General features: G+C 35.3%; 1 protein-coding gene across 2 annotated transcripts; it reads right to left on the reverse strand.

The window, feature by feature from the left end:
- Positions 1 to 9,336: 9,336 nt before the first annotated feature.
- On the reverse strand, positions 9,337 to 22,486 carry RB195_016223 (uncharacterized protein; the record flags this gene model as incomplete). 2 transcript variants are annotated; one of them, XM_064207282.1, is made up of 12 exons in its annotated part: positions 9,337 to 9,556; positions 10,843 to 10,912; positions 10,980 to 11,148; positions 11,255 to 11,359; positions 11,462 to 11,574; positions 11,633 to 11,713; positions 12,226 to 12,381; positions 13,295 to 13,370; positions 13,441 to 13,530; positions 13,872 to 13,987; positions 15,070 to 15,178; positions 22,343 to 22,486. In XM_064207282.1, the coding sequence occupies 12 exons, from the start codon at positions 22,484 to 22,486 to the stop codon at positions 9,337 to 9,339; spliced, it is 1,449 nt and encodes a 482-aa protein (XP_064063163.1). The 2 variants fall into 2 exon arrangements, with proteins under 2 accessions (XP_064063163.1, XP_064063164.1); XM_064207283.1 differs by lacking the exon at positions 22,343 to 22,486 and having other exon boundaries at positions 15,070 to 15,133.
- Positions 22,487 to 23,904: the final 1,418 nt, after the last annotated feature.

The raw sequence follows: 23,904 nt of genomic DNA on the forward strand, positions 1-23,904 counted from the left end.
AACAATTTATGATTTCATTGAATTTGGAAAAAAAAACACATACTTTTTCAAAAAATAAAATTAACAAATATTTTTCTTAATGAAAAAAATTATAATTCCATTGGATTTGGAAGAAAAATGATGCTAGACAGACAGTCACGGACAGTACGCGGTAATACAGTAAGAACAAAGAACAAACACATAATGACAACAGTACGGGGGAGGAGGAGGAATTTACGGTAGACCTGCAAACCATTTCCAGGGATCATATGTAAAAATTTTTTCGGAAGAACATGCTGTAATTGTATTTGTTGATTTATTTTTATTTTTTTAAATTAATTTTCCGAGATTTTTTTTTAAATTTGGTGTCTTAAGAGATAATTTTCTCTATTTTGACATAATAATAATAATAATAGTAATAATAATAATGATAATAATAATAACTTAAATAAATAAATAAAATTTTAGGTGACAAACCAATGATGACATGACAATGACAGTAGCAACATGTAGGGAACGATGACAATTTACAAATAGTCAATATGGACAGTCGGCGGTCCGGTTAAATAAACAACCGATTGATAAATGACATGTGTAATATGGGGGGGAGATTGTGCAAAGCGGTCGGACCGACCAACATGATGATTGCTGATTGATCAGTGGGGCTTATTTGTGTGCCAGAGTACCACTTGGCCATCGTGTGCGGCGGAAACTTTAAAAATTACAAAATTTTACGGAAGAGGAGAGAAAAAATCCGAGGAATAAAAAAAGTTGAGTGAAAAAACGAGCTATGGTTTACCATTTAAGGATATTGAGAAAAAAGAGGAAGAAACCCGAAGGAGTGCGAGTCAAATGAGGGATGCGCCGAGCTCGTATTCATCGAAGAGTCGACCGAACACTTCCTGAAGAATTTCGCTTAGTGATCTGACATTTTCGTGAGTCCTGACTTAAAACTTAACTTACTTATTTTTTTACAGTTTTTTCTTGTTTTTTTTATAAATCAAACCATAGAAATTTTTCTTCTGGTAGTTGCAGCAGTTTCCAAAACACTTCGTGGAACAAGAGAAAATTTTCAGAAATGTTTTTGAGGAGAATCTCAGGATGGATTAAACCAGTAACCGACGATATATATATTTAGGACAAAATAAATAGATGAAGGGGAAATTTCTCCTTCCCCTTATCTGACTTTATCTATGCATACTGTAACCCGGTCCCATTCGATGCCATATATCGACTATGAAGAGAAGGTTCGCCTCTTTCGAAAAGGGTTTTTGAGAAATTTCTAAATTCTTCATTTTTCCTAGGATTCTCAGATCGATACATAAACTTTCATTACTGATATTATGGATATCATGTTGGTTACTCCTACTAGAATTTTTTTATAGTTTTTTCTTTTTTTTTAAATCACACACTAGAAATTTTTATATTGGTACTTGCAACAGTTTCCAAAACATTTCGTGGCCAAGAAAAAAATTGTTCGGAAATGTTTTCAGGAAAAATCTTAGGTGATTAATCACAGAATGACTCTTAGTGGAGGAATTTGTTTAAATAATATGGAATTTCTACAGAAAAATTATAATTCCAAATAGCCCATTTATTACTTTTTTCTTAGTACCTTTTTCGTTTTTTTTTTCGTCTTCTTACACAAATTCCAACACAACCTTAACTTTTGTAGTTTATTCGAAAAATCAAAATAAAAATAAAATTCAGTCAAAAATAAAAATAATTTTCCTTTTCTCGGTGTTAGAACCGAGCTAAACACAGTTAACAGGCTGACGGTACTGTAGAAATTTCTGTATAAAAAAGAAACGTCGAAAATTGACTGAAACTCTAAATTTTTTTCCATAGGAAAATTTGCGGAAATCCAGAATGAGAACAATGAGAAAAATTAAAAAATCCAAATGATGTTAAAAATTTCTATGTGGTGCTGTACTTGAGATCTTTTACTTACAACTTCTATTTCTGCTGGATTTCCCTTTACGATCTCTACAGCCAGGAAGTGAGCAGGAAAAAATATTCTATCCTTAGATAAAACAAATAAAAATAAAAAAAAATTTAAAAAATCCTCGGAAATACATCCAGTTTATTTCTTTTAAAAAGTTTTGAAAAAGTTGTTTGAAAAGTTCATGATCTTTTTTAAAACTAGCAGGAAACGACGATGCTTATTTATAGGTAATTTCAATTCAAATTAGGCGGATGTGAATGCTTCGACGTCCGGTCCGGTGCTGAACTCAATCACGAAATCGATAGTTTAGATGGATATCGATCGACAAAGGGGAAAATAGACACCATGATAGTAGCGAGCGGTTGAGAAGAGGCTGAGAGCATTTGGCGTGGATCTGGTGATTAATGTTCTGGGCGAGGCGAAGAACAGCCGATCCGCGCAAAAAGCATCGTGAGATGTTGCCAAGGCGTACACGGGCGCCGGACGATTCTTGGCCAACCGCCATCGTTGAGTTCGGGAAAAATCGCCACCGATGCGGATGAATACAGTAATTTGGTCTCTCTCTGGAGAAGTTGCGTTGGCCAAAGGAAGCTGTAAATGATGGTTTACCTGGAAAAAAATGACCAGACTCAGGAAAATGGCAAGGAGTGGAGTGTGGGATGGGGGGAGGGAGCGAAGTAACCTCAAAATTTCTAAAAGTCCTCCTACGTGGAAGTTGCCCTATACTTCTTGTAAATTTAATAATGTTTGTTGTTACTTTAGTAATGGTGCAAAAATAAACGATACTTCATTTACAAATTTAGCTTATTTACAAGATCAAGATTGTTTACTTCAATTATTTACAATTTATTCACATGTCTATGTAAAATCCAGAAAAAAAACATGTTGAAAATTTACAAATTTCTGTAAATAATTTTTTTTATTCTGGAACTACAGGTCATCAATCACTAGAATTTCTACGCTCTTTCTGTTCTTCGGAGTCGCTTCTAGTTTTTGTTGAAAGATTTTTTTCGTGATCGTTAAAGATAGGAAAGGAGGTGAAAAAATAAATTAGTAAACAAAAAATAGAACGATTCACTCTCAGGAGGTGTTTACGACAAGACAGCGAAAAAAAGATGTCGCGGCTTGCGCACGACTTTGGCGATGTACGGCGATGAACATCTTGTACAAATCCCCGTGAAGAGGAACTAGGAAAGCGAGAGGAGGAAAAAGGTAAATATCTGTTTGTTTTACAAGAGAAACTTTTGGAAAAAGCAATAAAATCTACATTTTTGCAAGAAAAACTTTAAAAAAAGCAATAAAATCTATATTTTTGAGCAATAGGATCTTGAAAATGACCGTTTCACAAAGAAAAGAGAGGAAAAAGAGAGGAACTTCGTCCCTTAGACGTACATACAAAAAAAAAACGCTTGCTGCTGCTCTCGGTTCCCGTTTGGAAATTATACGGTCACGGGTATGTGTGTCTGCGGTTCAGGGGGAAGTTTTCACGTTTCACGAAGCACGAAATATGTTTTGTAACGTACATAAACGTCGTAACCGATGAGACAACGCATCAATCGCGTATGTTTTTCGTGCCAAATATAGCCGTATCTCAACACCTGAACTGATGCGGCGATGCGGCCAGCCAGCCACCGTGTACCTCGAGAACATGCGCCCGCACATCAACCACTTATGACAACTTGTTTCCCTGAACGATAATTCGGATGTAACGATGAAGTAAACACTGTTCCACTAAGGTTTCTCATCATCACTGAGCAAGGGGTGTTACTTCTGCTTAAAATCCTCAGAAATTCAAAATTTAAAAAAAAGTAGAAAGCTGCTGTGGTTTGTTTACATTACATTTTATTATTGTTTACCAGAAAAATCCAGAACTTTGAAATTAAAAAAAAATAAAAGGTTTGCACTACTTTGTTTACATTACAATTTACGATTGTTTGCAAACAAATGATATTTTAGGTTGTTTAATTACATTTTATTATTGTTTACATAAAAATTTAAATTTGAAATTAAAAAAAAATAAAAGGTTTGCACTACTTTGTTTACATTACAATTTACGATTGTTTGCAAACAAATGATATTTTAGGTAACTTATTTTATTTAATTTTTAATTTGAATTTAAAAAATAGGAGGTTTGCTCTGCTTTGTTTACATTACATTTTACTAATGTTTACAAATAAATGATATTTTAGGTAACTTATTTTATTTAATTTTTAATTTGAAATTAAAAAATAGAAGGTTTGCTCTGCTTTGTTTACATTACATTTTACTACTGTTTACAAATAAAAGATATTTTAGGTAACTTATTTTATTTCTTTTTTTTAGTTTTATTTTGCTTACTCTACATCTACATTTTACTATTGTTTACAAATAAAAGATATATTTTTATATTTTAGGTTTAAGATATTTTATGTTTTATTTTGTTGTATTTGTTGTATTTGTTTGTATTTGTTTCGTTGTACTTGTTTTGTTGTTATATTTTAGGCACCTTATTTTATTTAATTTTTTCCCAGTTTTATTTTGCTTATTCTACATCTACATTTTACGATTATTTACAAATAAAAATATTTTATGTGCATTATTTTATCCTTTTTTAAAATTTATCTTGATTTTCTATCATTTACATTTTGCGATTGTTAGCAAATAAAACATATTTTAAGCACCTCAATTTATTTTGTTTTTTGTTTTATTTCGCTTTGTTTACCTTTGCTTAGTCAACATTTACATTTTTTGGATTGTTTACAAATGAAAGGAATTCAATGCACCTTATTTTAACAAGTACATAGTAGTACTTTAAATTGTAGTAGTAATAACGATAAAAAAATTCTCATAGCAAAGAAAAAATATTGGTGAAAGAACTTTTTGTTCCTATAGGAGAATTCTTGCCTTTTTAAAATTCAAGCACCAAAATTTCTTGATAGCTTGTTTTTTTTTTCTCACTTTCTCTTCTATTTCTTGATATCATCCAATCCTCCATAAGGTAACCGAGTTTCTGGATGCTTGGAAGACTTCGAATTCTGATTTCTATCTAATTAAACTCTTATTTTTCATTGATTTCAAGCCAATTTCAGAACTAATTTCACTCCTAGCCATCAAGAAATTTCCATTCGTAAATCTTAAAAAAGATGAAAATATTTTAACAGGAACAAGAAGTACCTTCCATTAATATTTTCTTTTTGCAACGGGAATTTTTCATCGTTATAGGTCGGTAGTTAAAATATCTTTTATTTGTAAAGAATCGTAAGTTTAAATAGCTCAAAAATCAGAAATCAAAAGTTCAACCGCAATATTCTAGGTGAGAGCCTATAAAATTTCCTCCTTACACATCGAGGCAACGCAACGTATCTTGCTAGAAAAAACTTCTAAAAACAAAGAAAACAGCATGTTTCTTTAAGCTCTTAAGGTTACCGATGATCCTGGAATTTGTCCAAGAGCTCAGTAAAAAAATAGCAAATAAAGCGGAATAATCGTTTAAAGAAAGGCATTTTAGGCGGGAAGGCGGCCGTCAGGGGCTGAGCACATCCGGTCAATAATCAATGAGTGCTGACATTGATTCTTGTGATCTACTAGAAGTGATCAAAACTGCTGAGCGATTGTTTATATTATCCATGTTGGTTCAGCCAAAATCAGTTTGATCAATAAATCTCAACAAGTTCGGTTTTAAAATAACCCAACCTCTTCAGTATTTGTCAAATTATCCTATGTCACCCTGCAAAAAAAAGCTACTCTTACATCACTGGAGAGTGTTCTCTTTTCTTTCTTTTTTGCTTTTTTTTTTTAGAGATAATTCAATTTTTGCAGAACTCAAGCACATCCTGAAACGTACGGCGAATAGAGGGGTTAAAAAAATTACGGGGTTAAGGATCACAACGTATACAAAACGCTTCGTAGGGAGCCACCCACGGAATATAGGTTGTTGCGTTCGCCTCACCGGCTTTTTGGATGAAAACTCAGGCGGATCCGATCCAAAGGTCAGAGAACTTGACTGATTTGTTGATTTTATTACTTTTCCTTAAAGTTCTTCTGACCTGTGCGTAAACGCTTCAGTGATTGTTGTGAGCTGAGAAAATAAAACTCGGAGTTTTCTTTATGAAAAAAATATTAAGGCCCTAAAAAGGCATAAAAGGGGAACTGTTGCACAGGCGAGTGTGTAGTGTGAGTCTCTGTTACGAGTTAGATCCTAAGGTACCAACGAAATAGTAAATTCGTAAGATCTAAGTTAATTTCTACGCTTTTCATAGAGAAGAACACTGAAAACGCCATGGAAAAAGATTTTGCCCTCTTATGCCTCTCAAAAAGGGTTCAGACGCAGTGAGTCACCAGTGTATCACAAGTCTCCACATTTCTGCGTGAGTCACCGGTGTATCACGCAGTTCAAAACATGTGTCTTAAGACCCTTGCTGCTTATAGTTGTAGCGGGGACTGATGAAATCCGTCAAATCAACAAAATAGAGGAGCAAATGGGTCGCGGGAGCTCCACCACATTTCTGCGTGAGTCACCGGTGTATTACGCACCTATGAATATGTGTCTAAAGATTCTTGTTGCTTATGATGGCAGAGAGGACTGATGAAGTCGGTGAAATCAACAAAATAGAGGAGCAAATGGGTCACCGGTGCATCACTCGTCTCCACATTTCTGCGTGAGTCACCGGTGTATCACGCAGTTACGAAAATGTGTCTAAAGATTCTTGTTGCTTATGGTGGCAAGGAGGACTGATGAAGTCGGTGAAATCAACAAAATAGAGGAGCAAATGGGTCACCGGTGCATCACTCGTCTCCACATTTCTGCGTGAGTCACCGGTGTATCACGCGATTACGAATATGTGTCAACAAAATAGAGGAGCAAATTTTGCAGAACTGGTAGGAGAAATGAAGAAATTCAATGAGTAACCTACTAGATTACGTTGAAATGATGCGTAGGTAGAGATGTAGGTGGGTAGGTGAAAGAAGATTACAGAAGTGATTAGTTGTGTTTGATTATCGGATGATCATTGCGGTGTACTGGTCGGCTGTTGTGTTGCACAAATCACTGCTCTCGAAAAATGGGAGACGACGAGGAGAAAGATGAGAAGAGAGAGAGAGAAAAAAAAAACGAAATGCAAGTGAAGTCCTCATCTGCCCGGATCATCCTGCTACCCCAAGAAGATGAATGAAACGAAGAAATAAATTGATACGTTACTTTTTGATGGATACAAATGATGCACTCGAGAGCGAGAGTTACTGGGATTCCAATAAATTCTTCAACTTTGAATGAATTTGATTTTTTTTTCAATAAATTCTCCAACTGGGCGGGTGTGGCGCAGTCGGTTAGAGATCCGTTGTAGCCACACGATCGAGGGTTCGAAACCGCCCTAGCGCAAACCACGCCTCTCATGCCTCCGGGGTCGATAAATTGGTACCAGACTTGTCTGGGAGGATAAAAAAATTGACTTGGTCATCGGCTGGCCCCCGCAAGTCATTGTATAGGCCAACACGCGTTCCAAAAACCTCAACGATTACGAATTCCAGTAAAATGCGTTGGCGCATCCCGAGTGGATTAATACGCCAGTGACCTTATCCTTTTATCCTTTAAATTCTCCAACTTTGAATGAATTTGATTTTTTTCCAATAAATTCTCCAAAATTTGAATGAATTAGATTTTTTTTCCCATTAAATTCTCCAATTCCGAGTGAATTTGATTTTTTTTTCGTTTACAACATCATTTTGTTGTTGAACTATGCTCGAAACGTGCTGTTCTAAGTGGCGATGATCAGTTACAAATTTTAAACAAATTGCAAAAGAAAAAAAAAGAAGAGTTTTGGCTGTTCACAGCCATTTTCTTGATGTATGCACGAATTTTCGCAATTTTTCTACTTTTTTCCTAAAGGATAATATCAATAATTTTAATAACGAGTTAGGAAAGCCACTGTAATTGTAATTGTTGTTTAAAAGAAAGGAAAACCACTGTAACTGTAATTGTTGTTTGAAAGAAAATTAAAAGAAAATAAAAACGAAAATTTTACTATTCATAAACCTCGGAAAAAGCTACTGGAGCCCACATATATTTTAAAACGCAAAAATTTTGCTAGATATAATTCTTTTCCGGCTTTGATGCAAATTTCGTGATTTTTTTCCACGACTTCGGGCAATTTTCGAGGAACAATTAACCAATATTATTTCATCACTTCCAATCAATAAATAGAATTTGGACAAGTAAATTCATTTTCTTTTCAAACGTTTTGTACGTTCAAAACGTAAAAATAATTAAATTTTGTTTCATATATGTAAATTAGACCCTCCAAGATACGATACGAAACAGAGCAAATTAATTTTCTTGGCATTTTACGGTAATAGTAATGCCTTACAAAACTGTTAATTTTACACGGTCGTCATAATCATAATCCTGCTTCAAATAATAAAATAAAATTGTTTTATTTATTTTTAATGTTGTTTATAGAAGCTAGTGGCTTTGCGGCTATTTTTTATGTGCTGTTTTAGTTTCGGGTGCACGTGTACCCTAAGGATAGAATTAGGACTGACTTCGCATGTAAATATTTTTTGCTGAGAGGACCGGAGCATCCGCAAGGGTGATGCGTTCTAAGGCACCTCGCAGGAGCTAAAGCGGTTCCCACGTCGTTTTAAAGGCTTCACTCCACGAATCTGAGGTGGTACGGATTTTAAGTGGAGTATTCGTATACAGGATGGGAGACTATGGAGAGGGGGGTGATTCCGTCCATTTCTCCCTAATTCCCTTAAAAAACTGCCCGGAAGATACGGCTTCTGGCGCACTATTTTCTACAAGGAGTTCGATTAGAGCGCGCCAGCCTTGTGCGGCGCCGCATCTTCCGGGCCGTTTTTTACGGCAATTGGGAAGAAATGGACGGAATCACCTACCTCTCCATAATCTATGATCCCATAAACGAATACTCCACCTGAAATCTGCATCACCTCAGATTCGTGGGGTGATGCCTTCAAGGACGATTAGGTTAAATTGAGTGAGGCTTCACTTTCACTAGTAATCTACAATCCAAGCCCTATGTTGTCCCACAAAGACTCCATGAATTGTCAGTTTCGTGATATGATGTTTTTCTTTTAAAAAAAAGTTAAAAAATACAACCCTTACACTGTTTAAAAATTTATTCATAACGAGAAAGATCATGTGTGAATTGAGCAATGATTATGTACACATGAAAAATAAGTGATCACTAAAAAAAACACTAGCCATTACGCTATGAATGAAAGCTTTCTGACCTGAAAGAAGTGCTTCTAACATGAGAAACTGCACAAATAAAAACTATGAGAAAAAAAAACACAAGAAAAGAAATTGGTAATAAGACCGATCGATAATGGCAAGGGACAAAAGAGGAATATGTATCGGCATTGGGAATGTTCGGAATTTTTACACTCTGCTTTTATAAAACTACAAACGCGGGCAACTACAAACTTCTCCGGGTACTGATGCTTCTGGAAATTATTGGCGTCTCAAAACGCCGTTCAATCACGTCGCTTCGATGATGATGGTTTGTCGTTGAAGTGCCGATGACGGGCGGAGCGGAGGAGGCATCGGAGCTGCTGGATGGCTCTTCAGGTGGCGATGGTGTTGCTGGAGGAGGTGGTGGTGGTGGTGGATCCGAAGACTCACCGGGTGAAGTCAACCTGGAAAAATTCATAAGAAACAATTTTATTTGTTCACAGAGTACTTTACATTTATTGATTACAGTTAGTACCGACCAGATCTCCCTCAGTAGAGGGATCACAGCTGGTCAGTTCCGAGGCTACGTGGGGCATCCCCAGGTGGCGGACAGGGGGCTAATCGCGGATCAAAAGCGACGCTGCCCTCTGCTTGCCCTGAGATGAAGACGGATTCAGAGAATAGAATCCTTGTTTCTGCTAAGCCAGGACTGACTTCCTTGGATCAAGAACGTCGTTCTGGTCAAAAGCCTGCATTCAAGAGACTGGGAGGTTCAACAGAAGCGGTTTGGAGTCCCCTCCAAAAAATAACCTCCACCTGTCCCCTCCAGGAGAACGCAACGTCATCCCAAAAACTCATAGGAATAGAGGTCCCCAACCTGCCTATGAATTCCAAATTTATATGCAAGACAGAGTAATAGAAAAGAGTCTCTTGATTCCGAAGAAACCCTGGTACGGTAGCGCCAAGAAAGACGAGGTTGCAGGAGTCATGTAGGTTACAGAAACGGAAAAGGACCAGGATGAAGTTTCACTGGTGCCCGCTCGAGAAAGTCGACGAACAACGGGAGCACAAATGATAAAGGAGACAGGTTAGTACCGAATAAAATATCTCAGCAATCCTTTTTGGCAACATTGAGACAATTTTTCTTGAAAAATTCCCAAAATTTAAGAATTCGAGGATTTGGGCAATTTGTAGCTGTTTATCTTCCTCTCAGCCTAAAATCATTCCAGATGCTTCTTTGAGGAAAAAAACTGAAAAATAACATAATTTCCATCGTGTATTAATCCTTCCTACACCAACCCCCGTCTTCCAGGTTTATCACCACTTCAATAAATCAATTCTGAAAAATTTTAAGATTATTTTAAGAGTTAAGATTTTAAGATTAATTTTAAGAATTTTTAAGATACAATTACAGTCCTTAAAGGAACGGAAGACGGGTTTTGAAAAAAAATTCTCCATTATTCTAACAGTTATGGGACCCTTTTAAAGGAAATAGAAATTTGTTTACTCGAATAAGTGCAAATAACGGAATACCGTTGTAGTTTGCTTTCTCTCCCGATTTCTGGGGAAAATTTAGTTTGGGAAAATTTGGAAAAAGATTTTCTGGGGAAATTTTGAAAATTCTGGGAAAATACTTGATTCCTTAGAAAAGTCCAGAAAGATATTTTGATAATAACAGAGCGAAATTGGATTCGGATAGATTTAGCGATATCATTTTTAAAAAAGGGAGAAAAAATCTGCCACACGTTACCTTATAGGAGGTTCTTTTGTCGCATCCTCATAAGTGGGAAGAGGTGGTAGTATTTCATTACGCATTCGATCTAAATCACCCATAATTATATTTAGCAAATAGTTTCGTTAAAATACCTATTTTACTTAGTAACGTACTAGTATACGTATGTAACATATATGGTGGAGGCCCATCGATACCGGCCGCGATGAACGGTGCAATCCGTAGATCTTCCGGAGCGATCACATCTCCACGTCGTGTGATCCCGTACGCGGCCGCCGCTCGTGCCATCTCTTCACGACGAGAAGCGGCAAATCGTGATTGTACCTGAAGAAGTTGGTGTTTTTAGATACCTACCGTATCCTAGAAAATCTCAAGGCGTCGTTAAGGCACCGAGGAATTTTCTGGAAGAACTTATGAGACGAGCACTCACCTGCATCCTATGCTTCATCAGCAAATACATCGATACGACCAATACGATGATCATAACCAAGCTGAATACGGTTCCGCTGATGTCACGACTGAAGAGTTCGTTGTTCTGGAAGGGAAAAAATTCCAGAAATCAGCATAGTTAAATACCCAGTCACACCCTTCCACATGTAAAAAGCCCATATTGATCGACTCGGCTAAAACTATGTACCTCGCCAAAGCGATGAAATCGTGATCCATGTTGTGCGGTGCGATTCGCATCCACTTCACAATGATAACCGACGAACGTTGGAGGACAAGTGCATCGTCCGTGAACCTCCACACCTGGAAGAAGGGAAAAATCAGATTCAGATCTACCTGGAAATCACTGACGAGTACTTACCACCGTTTAAGCACACCATATCCGTGCACTGTTCACCCTGATAGAACGGTAGGCAGCTACAGTAGCTTCGGCCATCGACGCCTGGAATTGTGGATTTGAAAAAAGAGGTAAAAGTCTTCCAAAAATGCCTCGATAAGGCGTACATTCTGAATTACGATTCTGGAAAAAATCAGAGGAAAAATTTACGAAGTTGATTGTGGTTTATTCGAATAAAATATTATTCAGGATGTGTCTGAACAAACTTTTGTGGATTGAGGACCAGGTGAGGGAAGAGAGTGATCAAAAATTAAGGTAACCCTAAACCCAACCACCACATAACAACACCAAAGAAGGCAATGAAATGGTTCAGCGTGCGACCAAATCGATAACTGGATTGAATCGGATGACCTCCTCCTCTTCTGGTTAGTGTAGTATTTCACGAGAACCAAATTTCCTCTTCCTGACCAAATTATCGGATGACCGTACTCGTAATTCTAGGAGTTCTATCCGGGTCACGCCACGGTTGTGGATACCATCCATAAGCACGCAAACCTCTCTTTTACTTCAATTCAATAGAGAAATACAAGGAAAATTGACTAAAAACGTTGACCTACCTTTTAGGACTTGACCCTGATCACAAATTTTATCGCAAAACTCCCCAAAATACGGTTCACTACACGCACACATCATTCCTAGCGATTGAGAGCGATACCCGTTATTTTGGCACGGTGCCAAACGTCTACAGTGCCTGTCCAACACATCCGTATTCTCTGAAATTCCACCATTATTAAAATTAAAATTAAAAATTTAAAATTAAAATGAAGGTGAAATTAAAATTCTCGGATTCTGTGGATATGGCGTAGCTTCTATTTTACCTATTTTATTATATTTTATCTATCTATCCATTTATTTTATCTATTTTTACCAATGATCTTCCTTCTGCAAGTATTAAAAGGATAATTGCTATTTAAATGAAGGCATCATTTACGAATAATAATTTTTTAATTTTAAAATATTAACATTGATTAAACAGGATATAAGAATGGAATAAAAATAATAAATAATAAATAAATAATATTATAATAAATAATAATAATATAACAATAAATAATAATAATAATAAAATAATAAAAAATAAGATAAATATTAATACAACAGTACCGTAACCAGTTAGCGTGCTAGAATCTTGTGATAATTATGCGGTTAGAGCCGAGGGGATCTTTAATATCACCACAAATTTTAATTTAAAAAATCCCCCAATTTTCGAAAATAAAAGGAGTGAAATTCAGGAACGCGTGGACAAAGGGGACAATCCAGGCGTGCGATGAAGGAATTTCCTCCGATCACCTTTCTTTTGGATACCTCGACCTAGAAAAATTCCTCGACAATTACGTCAATTATTCGTAATCGGTGCACACTATTATTTCATTGTCCATCAACTTCGGGCAACATATTTTTATTTATTTAACAAAATATTTTATTTTATAATTTGATTGAGTTTCCTTGGAATACAAAGATTAGCGGAAATTCTCTTTTCTCTTTTTCTCTTTTTTTCCTTTCTTTCTCTTTTCTCTTTTTCTTGGCTCTTCTTTTCTCTTTTTTTTTTGTGTTACGGCACATCAATAACCGATTTATGCTGGGACCTCCGCCCACCAATCACAAATCCCTACCCTGATTCCTCACCTGGACATTTACACTGGACACCATAACCAGTGAAACTAAAATTGTACAGAGCTGCTGCTGACAGCAGAAATGTGCCCTAAAAATAATTATTGATTAATGAAAAAATAAATAAATGGTTAAAAAATCAGTAAAGTGAGCAGTGTTACCTCAAACACTCTGCAATGATCATCATCTCCATCCGGAGCGTGTTCATCAATCGCATAATCGGATGCTTTTTGGGTCCAATTTGTAATTAGCTGAAATTATTTACTGTTAGGTTGTTGGGTCCCATAAGTTTTTTTTTTCCACACTCGTCAACAGTTTTTTTTTTGTCCACTGCAGAATGAGGCTTTCGTCAAAAGATTCCATGATTTATCCATCACATCGGGTATTCGGCTAAAACTATTGATTACTTTGCTGACTACATTATCGATTGCGAAATCTTTGTTGTTGACGAGATGATAAAAATATCAGAATGGAGACCACGCTAACATATTCATACAAAAAAATATATGCAAAAAAATACAGTACACATACAAAAAAAACATACAAAAAAATACAGTACATATACATACAAAAAAATACTCCGCTAATTTACCTCGGCATTTTCCGCCATCGGTTGACCTCCTCTACAACATGTGACTTTGTACGTACGCGGTAACCAGAGTGGACCAATGAAGTCCACGCCAGGACGTGGTCCTTGACGTATTGCAACTACAAATAGATTTAATTTAATATTTAGATTTTATATTTTAATATTAACTTTATTTTTATATTTTAATTTTTATATTTATTTTGATTATTTTTACACTAATTTTAACCCTACTTCATTTAGATTTAATATAACGTAAATCGTATATCGTATAACGTATAAATCTATCGAAAATCTATTTATTATTTAAAAAATTGAACCAGAAAAAAAAGAATTTCAGGCTAAAAACCCGTTCAAGGATAGCGCATAGTTGTGTATACTTGCATAGTTGTGTATATCATATCTTGTGACATTTTTGTTTTATGGTACACTTGCAGGTGTTTTCAATGAGTAAATAAATAAATAAATAAATTTCAACGTTAATCTCAAGTGAAATAACTGTGAGAAATGAAAAAAAATTCGTGAAAGTCTTTCAATACAGGATTTTTTCTGGAATTTTCATGTGAGTAAATTTTCGACTCTGCAGTAACATTCGGTGACGGGACCGAAAGTCATTATCCAGGGGCGGAAAAACACTCCTTCAATGCACGTAGACAATCCGCTAAATGCGCTCTTATCTGGCTTTCAATAGCTTTTACAGTTTCATGGACTTTCCTAACTATCCATCCGTGTGATTCCTAACTATCGATCCGCGTGACTTTAGCTGATAGAAGGGGAGTCGTTAACTGAGCGATCACCTTCGTCTTCGATGAGCGTAAACGCTCGAAATAAAAGTTCCCTACCTTGCGCGCGGAGTTTACGACCTTCTTAGAACGACGCGTTCTCATAGCCACCAGCACTTGACCTCCAAAAAGCGCGAACTCGTTCAAACATTCGCGTGCGCTTCGGGTAGGAAAGTGCTACCTGTTTCCGCAAAAATCGTTTTTAGAATCGATTAGAGGATTTTTTTGTTTTCCACAAATTAACTTAATGAAAAATGAACTTGAAGCAGACTATAGCAGCCAGTAAATTGTAAATTATTAAAGAAAAACTGTGAAAAAAAAGTAGATGAAAAGCGTTTTCTCTGGATAATGTGGTCAAGGAAATGGTAATAGAAGTTACGCGAAAATATTTATGCCTGAAATTTTAAAAATTCTTCACATACCATTGTCAGCATCCGCGTTCCGGTACAAATGTCCTACATAGAAGACAATAAATGCAATTCGCATAATAATCCAGGCGATTTCAGCGTCATACGTAAAGCATGAAAGATTCTAAAAAGAAAAAGAGAGAATTTTTTCAAAAATTTCCGACGCAAAAAAAGTCAAAAATTTCCGACAGAAAAAAATGACGCAAAAAAGTAGTGGAAGAAAATCACAAAGTATGGAAACTCCCCAAGAGCAAAATCTTGTAAACTCCACATCTGGGGCGAAACAATGTGGAGAAAAGAAATTAGGAGAAATTTCCGGAGACTCCTGAGAAAAGAGCACAAGAAAAAATAGCGAATGGAAAGAAGAAAAAAGAATAGGAGCCTGGAAAAACTGCGGAAAAAACACTTTCGCTAGGAATTACATAGAGGCGAATTTCAAGGATTTCTTTTATGAAAACAGTGAAATTTCAAAGCGACGAATGTAAAACAGAGTGAAATTCAAATCAATCAGAGATCAGTGAATTTGATCGTCGAAGGAGGTTAAAATGAGCATGGAAAAACTGCAGAAAAAGCACTTTCGCTTGAAATTTGAGGTGAATTTTAATGTTTTTTTTTTGAAAATAAAAACGGCAAAATTTTAAAGCGAACGTAAAACTGAGTGAGATTCAAATCAATCCACGAATTTGATCTTCAGAAGAATAACGTGGTTAAAAATTATTTCTTCTCGCTCATTTTAGCAGTATTGACAGACAAATGGGACGTAAGTTCGTCGACAAAGTTGTGAGACTCATGCTTGAGGGGTTGGTTGGTTGGTTAACCATGACTTAGAACCAGTTCCTGACAAATACCCAAATACATTGCCGGCATCGTTGAAATACTATATGAACGTTTGACGACAAACATTACGGATTATTGACTGCTAGGGAAAAAAACACGTGCGGAAAAAAAGAAACACAAAAATACGTGGCGTGACGTGCGGTGGAATCTGGCTGCGAGACACGGAACTTCAAATCCAGGAAAATCCTAACATTCATAACATTTCATGAGCATTCGATTCCTTACTTTGGAGAAAAAAAAACAAAAAAGACACTCACTAGAAACAGAAATTTACAACACTCAGAATTTTGGTTATGAACGAAAAAAAATTTCCAGCCTAAAAAATCTGGAAAAAAAAGTCTGAAAAAAGAAAAAATCTTGAAAAATACATTGAGGTTGGTAGAAACACCCTACTTTCTTCCTTTCTGAATCTATTTTTCAGGATCTCGTAGATTTTCAAGACAGATCCAATCCGACAACCAATGAGCAATCAAATACGATTCCCTCTGACCTTTTACCTTCTTCAAATGATTTTGAATTCTCGAAATTTCCTGACATTTATTGCAACGTTTGACATCAACGCCAATGAAACAGATTAAAATTAATTTTCTAAATAAAACATACAAAGGAAATACTCTGTAAGAAAATCCCTCTTTGTGAGAAATAGGAACGCTACAGCCGAAAAAAAAAACAGCTATTTGCCGACAAAATCAGGTCGCAGGTCACCAGATTTCAGGAAAAAAACAACTACATAATTCTCGATTACCAGTTGAATGTGATAACTAATTAGTAATTACATGTGTACAGTAAAGAAAACGTTACAGTGTTGACGTCACACGGTTTAAGCGAAAATTCAAGAAATTTATGACATTAAAAAAATAAGTTTTAAATTGGTTATAGTTTCAATGGTAAACTATTTATAAATGATTCGAAAAAACTCAGGAGAGGACCAATGGAATCGGATTTTAGCCTCATCTCTAAATTCTGAAACCAAAACAGGCTTAATTCAATATTACTACTTATTTCTTAAATTATCCTTGTCATTTTTAGAAACGAATTAATTCATGGTTAAAAATAAAGGTTTTACGATTGAGGTGAGAAATGTCACTGAAAAATTCAGTATACCTAAAAAAAATACCCTAAGAAAGTTAAAATAACTTTTCTGTTCGTAATTAAAATAGTGGCTAAGAAAATTTGTTGAATGATTCAAGAAATGAAGTGCGCCAGAGAGGTTTGGGCGCAAATTTAACAAAAACAGAGGTAAAATATGGGGAAAAAGAATACTTTACGGGAGAAAACTCAGTTTTTATCCACAAACACATAACGTTAAGCCTCTCCTCCCCTAAGCTCAGCTTCCAAGGCTTTGAAACCATCGCACTCGGCCGATGTTGGTAATTTATGAGAAGAATGAAACGGAAAATTACCAATAAAAAATTATATGAACGTGAGCTGATAGGAAAGATACGTTTTTCAAAAGAGAAGAAGAAGAGGAGACCAAGATAAAACTACGCAGAGGAATCCAAAAAAACCTTATATAAGATAGGCTAAAAATTATAGAAAGCAGTACAATACAAACAGCAGAAAATAACAGCGGAAAAGGCAAAGAGAGAAACTCGAATTTGAAATTTTTTTAATTTTTGATTTCTTTTTTTATTTTTTATTTTCTAGAGACAAAAGGAGAAAAAGGGGAACGGAAAGAATAAGTGGATTTTTAACTTTCAGAAAGAGATGATATAAAATTCTCAAATCAAAATTCATCATCAAAATTCCGAAACAAATATCTAAATACAAATTGGCGCTGTAATGCTCTCAAATTCCAGGTTTTGAGGAATCCTGGTAAATCGAGAGGTCAAGGAAATCATGAAAAAAATTACGAACAAACGTAATTTACGTTAAACTTGATTATTTAGTCATTTGCCCAGTTATTTTAATTATTTACTTAGTCATTTATCACCGGAGTACGTTAATTCGGCATAATCGTATTTTTCAAGTTCATGAACTCAAAAGCGAAAGTGATACAGTATCCAGAGGTGAGAATTTTAGGAGATAAAACGCTTAAATTAAGGAGAACATTTAAAATCTCTGTAAGAACTGTAAATGGTGTTTGAATAAAACTGGTTAGTTAGTGAACCAGATTTTCGTAACAAGAAAATAAGAAAAATTAAAAAAACTAAACTAAAATTGAAACCTTGATTCTTTGATTCTGTTCTGACGACGTGAATGTTTGATTTCACTAGGAAAAAAAGGGAAATGATGACAGAAAAAAATCAATAATAGGCATAAATCATAGACATATGATCGAGCGTGTACGTTTTACTGATTGCTGATTGCGTCGTCGTCGGCTGTTCGTGAGGTGCACGACGGACGATGCCATCCGTTACAACACGCAACGGCGAAAAACAAACCGGCTATCGGCAAAGAATTCGGACGAGTTTCTCACCAGCACCGCTACGGCACCGGTTTTTTTCCCTCTCTCTCATTTATTCTTTCTAGCCAGCGAACGAATTCAAATTCGTTACACAACGTTTCACTATCGTTTTGTGTGTGGAATCGCTGGAACGGAAACGTCGATGGAAGAAATTTTTCGAACGGGAGAGAACAGGCTTCGATTCAGCGTATTGAGGAGTTCATCGCAAGTATGTACGAGATGACCTTAGGATTGTTTTCCAGGAAAAAAAAACGAGAGTTTTAGAACGAGTCTTCGTGAATCATTACGTACAATTCGACTCAATGGGTGTAAAATTAGGTGTTAGAGCCTACATTTTGTAGGATCGGAGGATGAGTGAGTGGAGAAAAATCAATTTTCAAAAATTTCATAAAACATTAAAAACCGCAAAGAACACAATAGAAAACACTTGCAGAAAAATCGAGTGAAAATAATAAAACAATAATAAAGCGTAATAAACACAGAAATAATAAAACAAATAATTAAATAAATAAAATCAGTAGATAAAATATTATTACATATTAAATTTAAAAAATAAGAATAAATATTTATGATATTAAATATTGTTACAAAATATTTTCAATGTTTTCAGCTTCAGTGAAAAGGTAGAATTTCTGCTCATTACGTGCTATTCCGTGATGAAATTATCGAAAAAGTAGTTTCGAAGCAAAGAGCATACCAGGATTTTCGCTACTACCGCAGGATTAAGTCAAAATGAGGGGGATTTCCCGGGGAACAATGTATGGAAATCGAAATTTTAGCAATAACCACCGACTCAACCGCTAGCGTAATCACGAAAGCGGCGGCCTCCCATGCTTATCGGGGGAATCTCCGATGTGATTAAGCGGCGCGGAGAGAATTTATAAAATTACAAAATTTATAATTTTATGAGGGTTTATTTATTTATTCGTTTTGTATTTATTATTACATTATTTATATTATTATATTATTATATTATTTATTCTTTCATAAAGTACAAAATTTATAAAATGCATAAACATTGCTGGATAGGTTAACGTTTATTAACACATTACAATCAAATTTTTATCCGAATAAAAAGATCAAAAGAAAAATTCCCGGAGAAAATCCCAAATATACCACAACTGCTAAAGTCACCAGTAAAAAAGTGTAACTTGAAAAATATTAAAATAAATTGGTTTTTGCATCTCCGACGATCTCCTTTTTAATAGTTATTCCTTTTTTTAATAGTTATTCTTTTTTCTCTTCTCTCTTTTCCTCTTTCTTTTCCTCCTTCTTCTAGAAAAAAAAAGAGATTGCCGGAGATGCAAAAACCATTTCGGTCGTGCTAGTCGAATAAACGGTTCTTCCACAATTAAAATAAATTATTATTAAATAAAAAAATTCAATTCTGAATTCCTAGTTTTTGGTACCAAATATGAATACGTGTGAAGTTTTTAAAAAAACCTTAAAGATATGGTCAAGCTACAGTATACATCATGTACCCGTAAAAAGCACCACCTTTTCTCGGAAAACATCATATCAACCGCTTTTTCCGAGGATTTATTACCCTTCGTAGACACAGATCATCCTAAAAATAACGAAGAAAAGGAGTAAAATTCATGCAAACATCGATGCAAAGCAGCAGCGGGAAGAGATGACGGGAAAAAATGATTGATGGCGGTGCCAGAATTTTCCTCATGGCGTCGATGAAGGGTAGAAAATTAAAATGGTCAGCCATATAGAATGTATCGAATACAAATATGTGGAAAAAATTGACATTCGTATGCTTCATACCTCAATAATAATGAAGTGCAGGAGAACAGCGAGACCAATTCTCGCCTCCACGAATTTTTATACATCAATTTTTTTCCTTTATTTAGGAAAAAGGATACAAAGCTTCAGAAAATAAGGGATTGCTTAGCGGTTAGGAGCGATTAGGAACTATTCATTGACTTCTGGATGGGTAAAATCTATTTTTATTTTTCTATTATTTATTTTTCTATTATTATTTATCTATTATATAATATTTTTTCTATTTTCTATCCTTTTCTATTTAAAAAATATAATAAAAATAATAATAAATAATATAATAAATATCTTTTCTTGAACGCTTCCTATAGGATCCAGGTAGTTTGGATGGGAAGGAAAAACATTGGAAACCGAAGAAATCTCAGCAATAAATGAGAATTTTTCGCAAAAACCCAAAAATTTGTCAAAAGCGTCAAAACGAGGAAAAAGACCAGAGGAACATGTATATTGAAGAGTGGAAGTTATTGTAGCTATAGAAAATTTCGAGAATTTTCTAAAGAGGATAGGAGTGAGGAGGCAAAAACGATAGGGCGAAAAAGAGCCGATGGTAAAATACATAGGCTGTGGAGACATCCGTGCGGTGAAGTGAAATCCAATAGGCGCTTCCACAAAAAAAAAAGAAACAAAAAAGTCTTGGAAGCGTTTTTTTTCACTCGCTCACTTTTATGAGAGCTTCGCTTTCAATTCTTTGGTGCCGAAGAAGAATGGGAAAAAATCAGAAACAGGCAATTTTCATGGAGAAATTCTTGGAATCACGGAAGATCACCTAAGAAAAATCATTGGAAATGGTTCCGATATGGAAATATCAGTCAGAAATAACGTGTGAGGCCTTCGCTAAAGCAGGAAAGAAAAAAGTTTTCTAGATATTCCATAAACTAAGTGTTGCTACATTTGGCAAAATTTCTGGAGAATTTCTGACGTCACAGGACGAGAAAATGGAAAGAGAATTGGTCCTGATACAGAAATATGAGGCTGAAACTATACATGAGTCTTTTATTGGTGAAAAAAAAAGATTTCTAGACAATCCATAAGCAAAGTGCTACTAGATTTGAAAAGTTTTCTAAAGAGACGAATCCAGAAAATCCAGAAACATTGGTGAAGTTTCTAAATGAGATGAATCGGTGAAATTTTTCATTGAAAAATGAGTGTTTTCGTACAAATTAAGTGCTGCTAGATCTCGCAAGATTTCTGGAAAATTCCTGCCGTCACAGGACGAGAAAATTTTGCTCGGAAAAAATGTGATCTGAATCTTAAATGGGCTTTTGGAAAAAAAACTATTTTTACACATTCCAGGAAATCATTCATTTACACATCAAAGCAAGCAATTAAGCAAAAATCTGCTACATTTGGGAAGATTCGTGGAAGGATGAATCCAGAAAATCCAGAAACGTTGGCGAAATTTCCAAATGAGTTAAATCGAGTGAATTTTTGCATTGAAAAATGAGTATTTTCGTATTCGTATAAATTTTCGTATAAATGAAGTGCTGCTAGATCTCGCAAGATTTCTGGAAAATTCCTGCCGTCACAGGACGAGAAAATTTTGCTTCAAAGAAATGTGATCTGCTCATGGATCCTAAATGGGATATTGAAGGAGAAAAAAAAAACGATTTTTACACATTCCATAAGCAAAATTCTGCTAGATTTGAGAAGATTCGTGGAGGGACGAAGCCAGAAAATCCAGAAACACTGGTTAAATTCCCAAATGAGACAGTTCGACGGATTTTTCCGTTGAAAATTGTGTGTTTTCGTATAAGTGCTGCTACACTTCACAAGATTTCTGTTTTTGAAAAAAAAAACGATTTTTACACACTCCATGGGCAAAATTCTGAAATTCTGCTACATTTGTGAAGATTCGTGGAGGGACGAAGCCAAAAAATCCAGAAACACTGGTGAAATTCCCAAATGAGACAGTTCGACGAATTTTTTCGTTAAAAAATGATAGTTTCCGAATAAAAATAAATAGTTGAAGATGGTGACGGATTCGATCGCACTTCATCAGTCGACTTCACGATGTTCACGTCCCATAAACACATAACACTTACCGGTTAGCGATTAAAACGTCGTGACCGTGGGCGCCGTCCTCCACAAACCGGGGCGGCCGCCGCTGCTGTCGGATGCTATACGGGCGCGGGGTGGGCGCCCCCCCTCCGAAACCGGATAGACGAACATCTGAGATGATTGTCTACGTACGTACGTACGTGTGTGTGTTTATGTGTGTGTGCGCGTGTTGTTTTTGTTTGTTATTTGCTGCTATACATGCAGAATGTTGGTGATGGCGACACCAACATCGCATTCCCCATAGCTATTGATCAAACCTCTGCTGCCGTGTTTTCGTTGATGATGACGACGACGCAAAAACTCTCGTTTACTCTCGGAAAAAACAATCCCGGACGGATCCATGCAATCCATGAGTACTGCACTAAAGCGCAGTTTTGTTTACTGTTTACGTTCCTCATTTTTATTTTTTACACTTTTCCAGAATTATTTTTGAAAATTAAAGAAAAAGTAGAGAAAAAATTAGTTAAAAATTAATTAAAGAAGAAAATTATTTTTTAAGAAATTCCTTAATATTAGCTATACAGGGAAAGATCGGAGTATACGAAGTTATTTTCTCATAAAAATGAAAAAAAAAACAAAGATAAATCTAGCTTTCTGAAGCGCAGCCTTTTTTTACGTTCCTCTTTTTTATTTTCCAAAATTTTTTTAGAATTATCTTTTTATTAAAAGATTCTATTTTGGAGATTTTGATTTTCGAAGATTATATTTTTGCATTAAAAGATTTTCCGACATCAATTGCACGAGGAAAAATGGCATAGTAAATACATCTTTTTATTTTCAAAAAAATCAAAAAAAAAATCTAGCTTGCGTCAGCTTCTCAGTAGAAAGAAGGGCGAAGTTTTGACTCGAACTAAAAATCAAATAGATTGAAATTAAAATAAAAATTAAACTCAATAAAAGCAGATACATGAAAGGAAATAAATAGAGAGAGAAGTAAATCTGTTTCAACTGCCGGTTCTCAGATGATGGTGAACTTAAGTTTCGAATTTTATTCGAAAAAAAGTGGGCGGTCCTCTTGTGTGCACACAATTGGCTAATGATTCATTCGAACTATTTACAGTGCTGGTACGGTAACAGTCCGATTTTGTTTCAAAGTACGTGTCTACGGTGCAATGTTGAGTCACATAATTATTGGAACTTGAGTGCGGTGACGTGCGAATTCTGAAACTTCTACTTCTGTACGCAACTTCGATCGTACATTCATGGATTTTTCCGGAATTTTAATTACTTTTTAAAACGAATTTAATTTTTTTTCTTGGAAAGAAATTTCCCCAAAATAACAGACGCATTATGCCAGCTTTCTCAGCTGAGATGAGAAGAAAAAAACGTCTCGTCTAGTTTCTAGTTCCCGACAAACAGAAGACGGGTAGGATTTTTTCCTGTCTTCGTACGGGAATTTCCTTCCTCACACAGGAGATGATGAATTACCTTCACGGACACGAATCTATTATTTTTCCCCTTTTCTAAAAAATTCCACAGCTGTAACAAAGCGACCATTGTTTCTAGTGAATTAGAAATTGTTGTCCTTGAATTTTTTGTCCCAGGAGATCTGACGAGAAAACGAAAAATGAATAAATAATTTTTTTAGTATTTTTTTTTAAAAATTTGTTAGGCATAAAAATGTTGCACAGTCAAAGAACAAAAATGAATAAAAATTCAAAATAATGAGTTGTGAGCACTTTTTTACTTTTTAAACTTAACAATGTTCAACTATGCCTCGATTTCTTTAAAAATATTGACAATTATTTCTAAAAAGTTTT

The sequence above is a fragment of the Necator americanus genome, chromosome V (assembly GCF_031761385.1).
Source record: "Necator americanus strain Aroian chromosome V, whole genome shotgun sequence".
Classification (NCBI taxonomy): domain Eukaryota; kingdom Metazoa; phylum Nematoda; class Chromadorea; order Rhabditida; family Ancylostomatidae; genus Necator; species Necator americanus.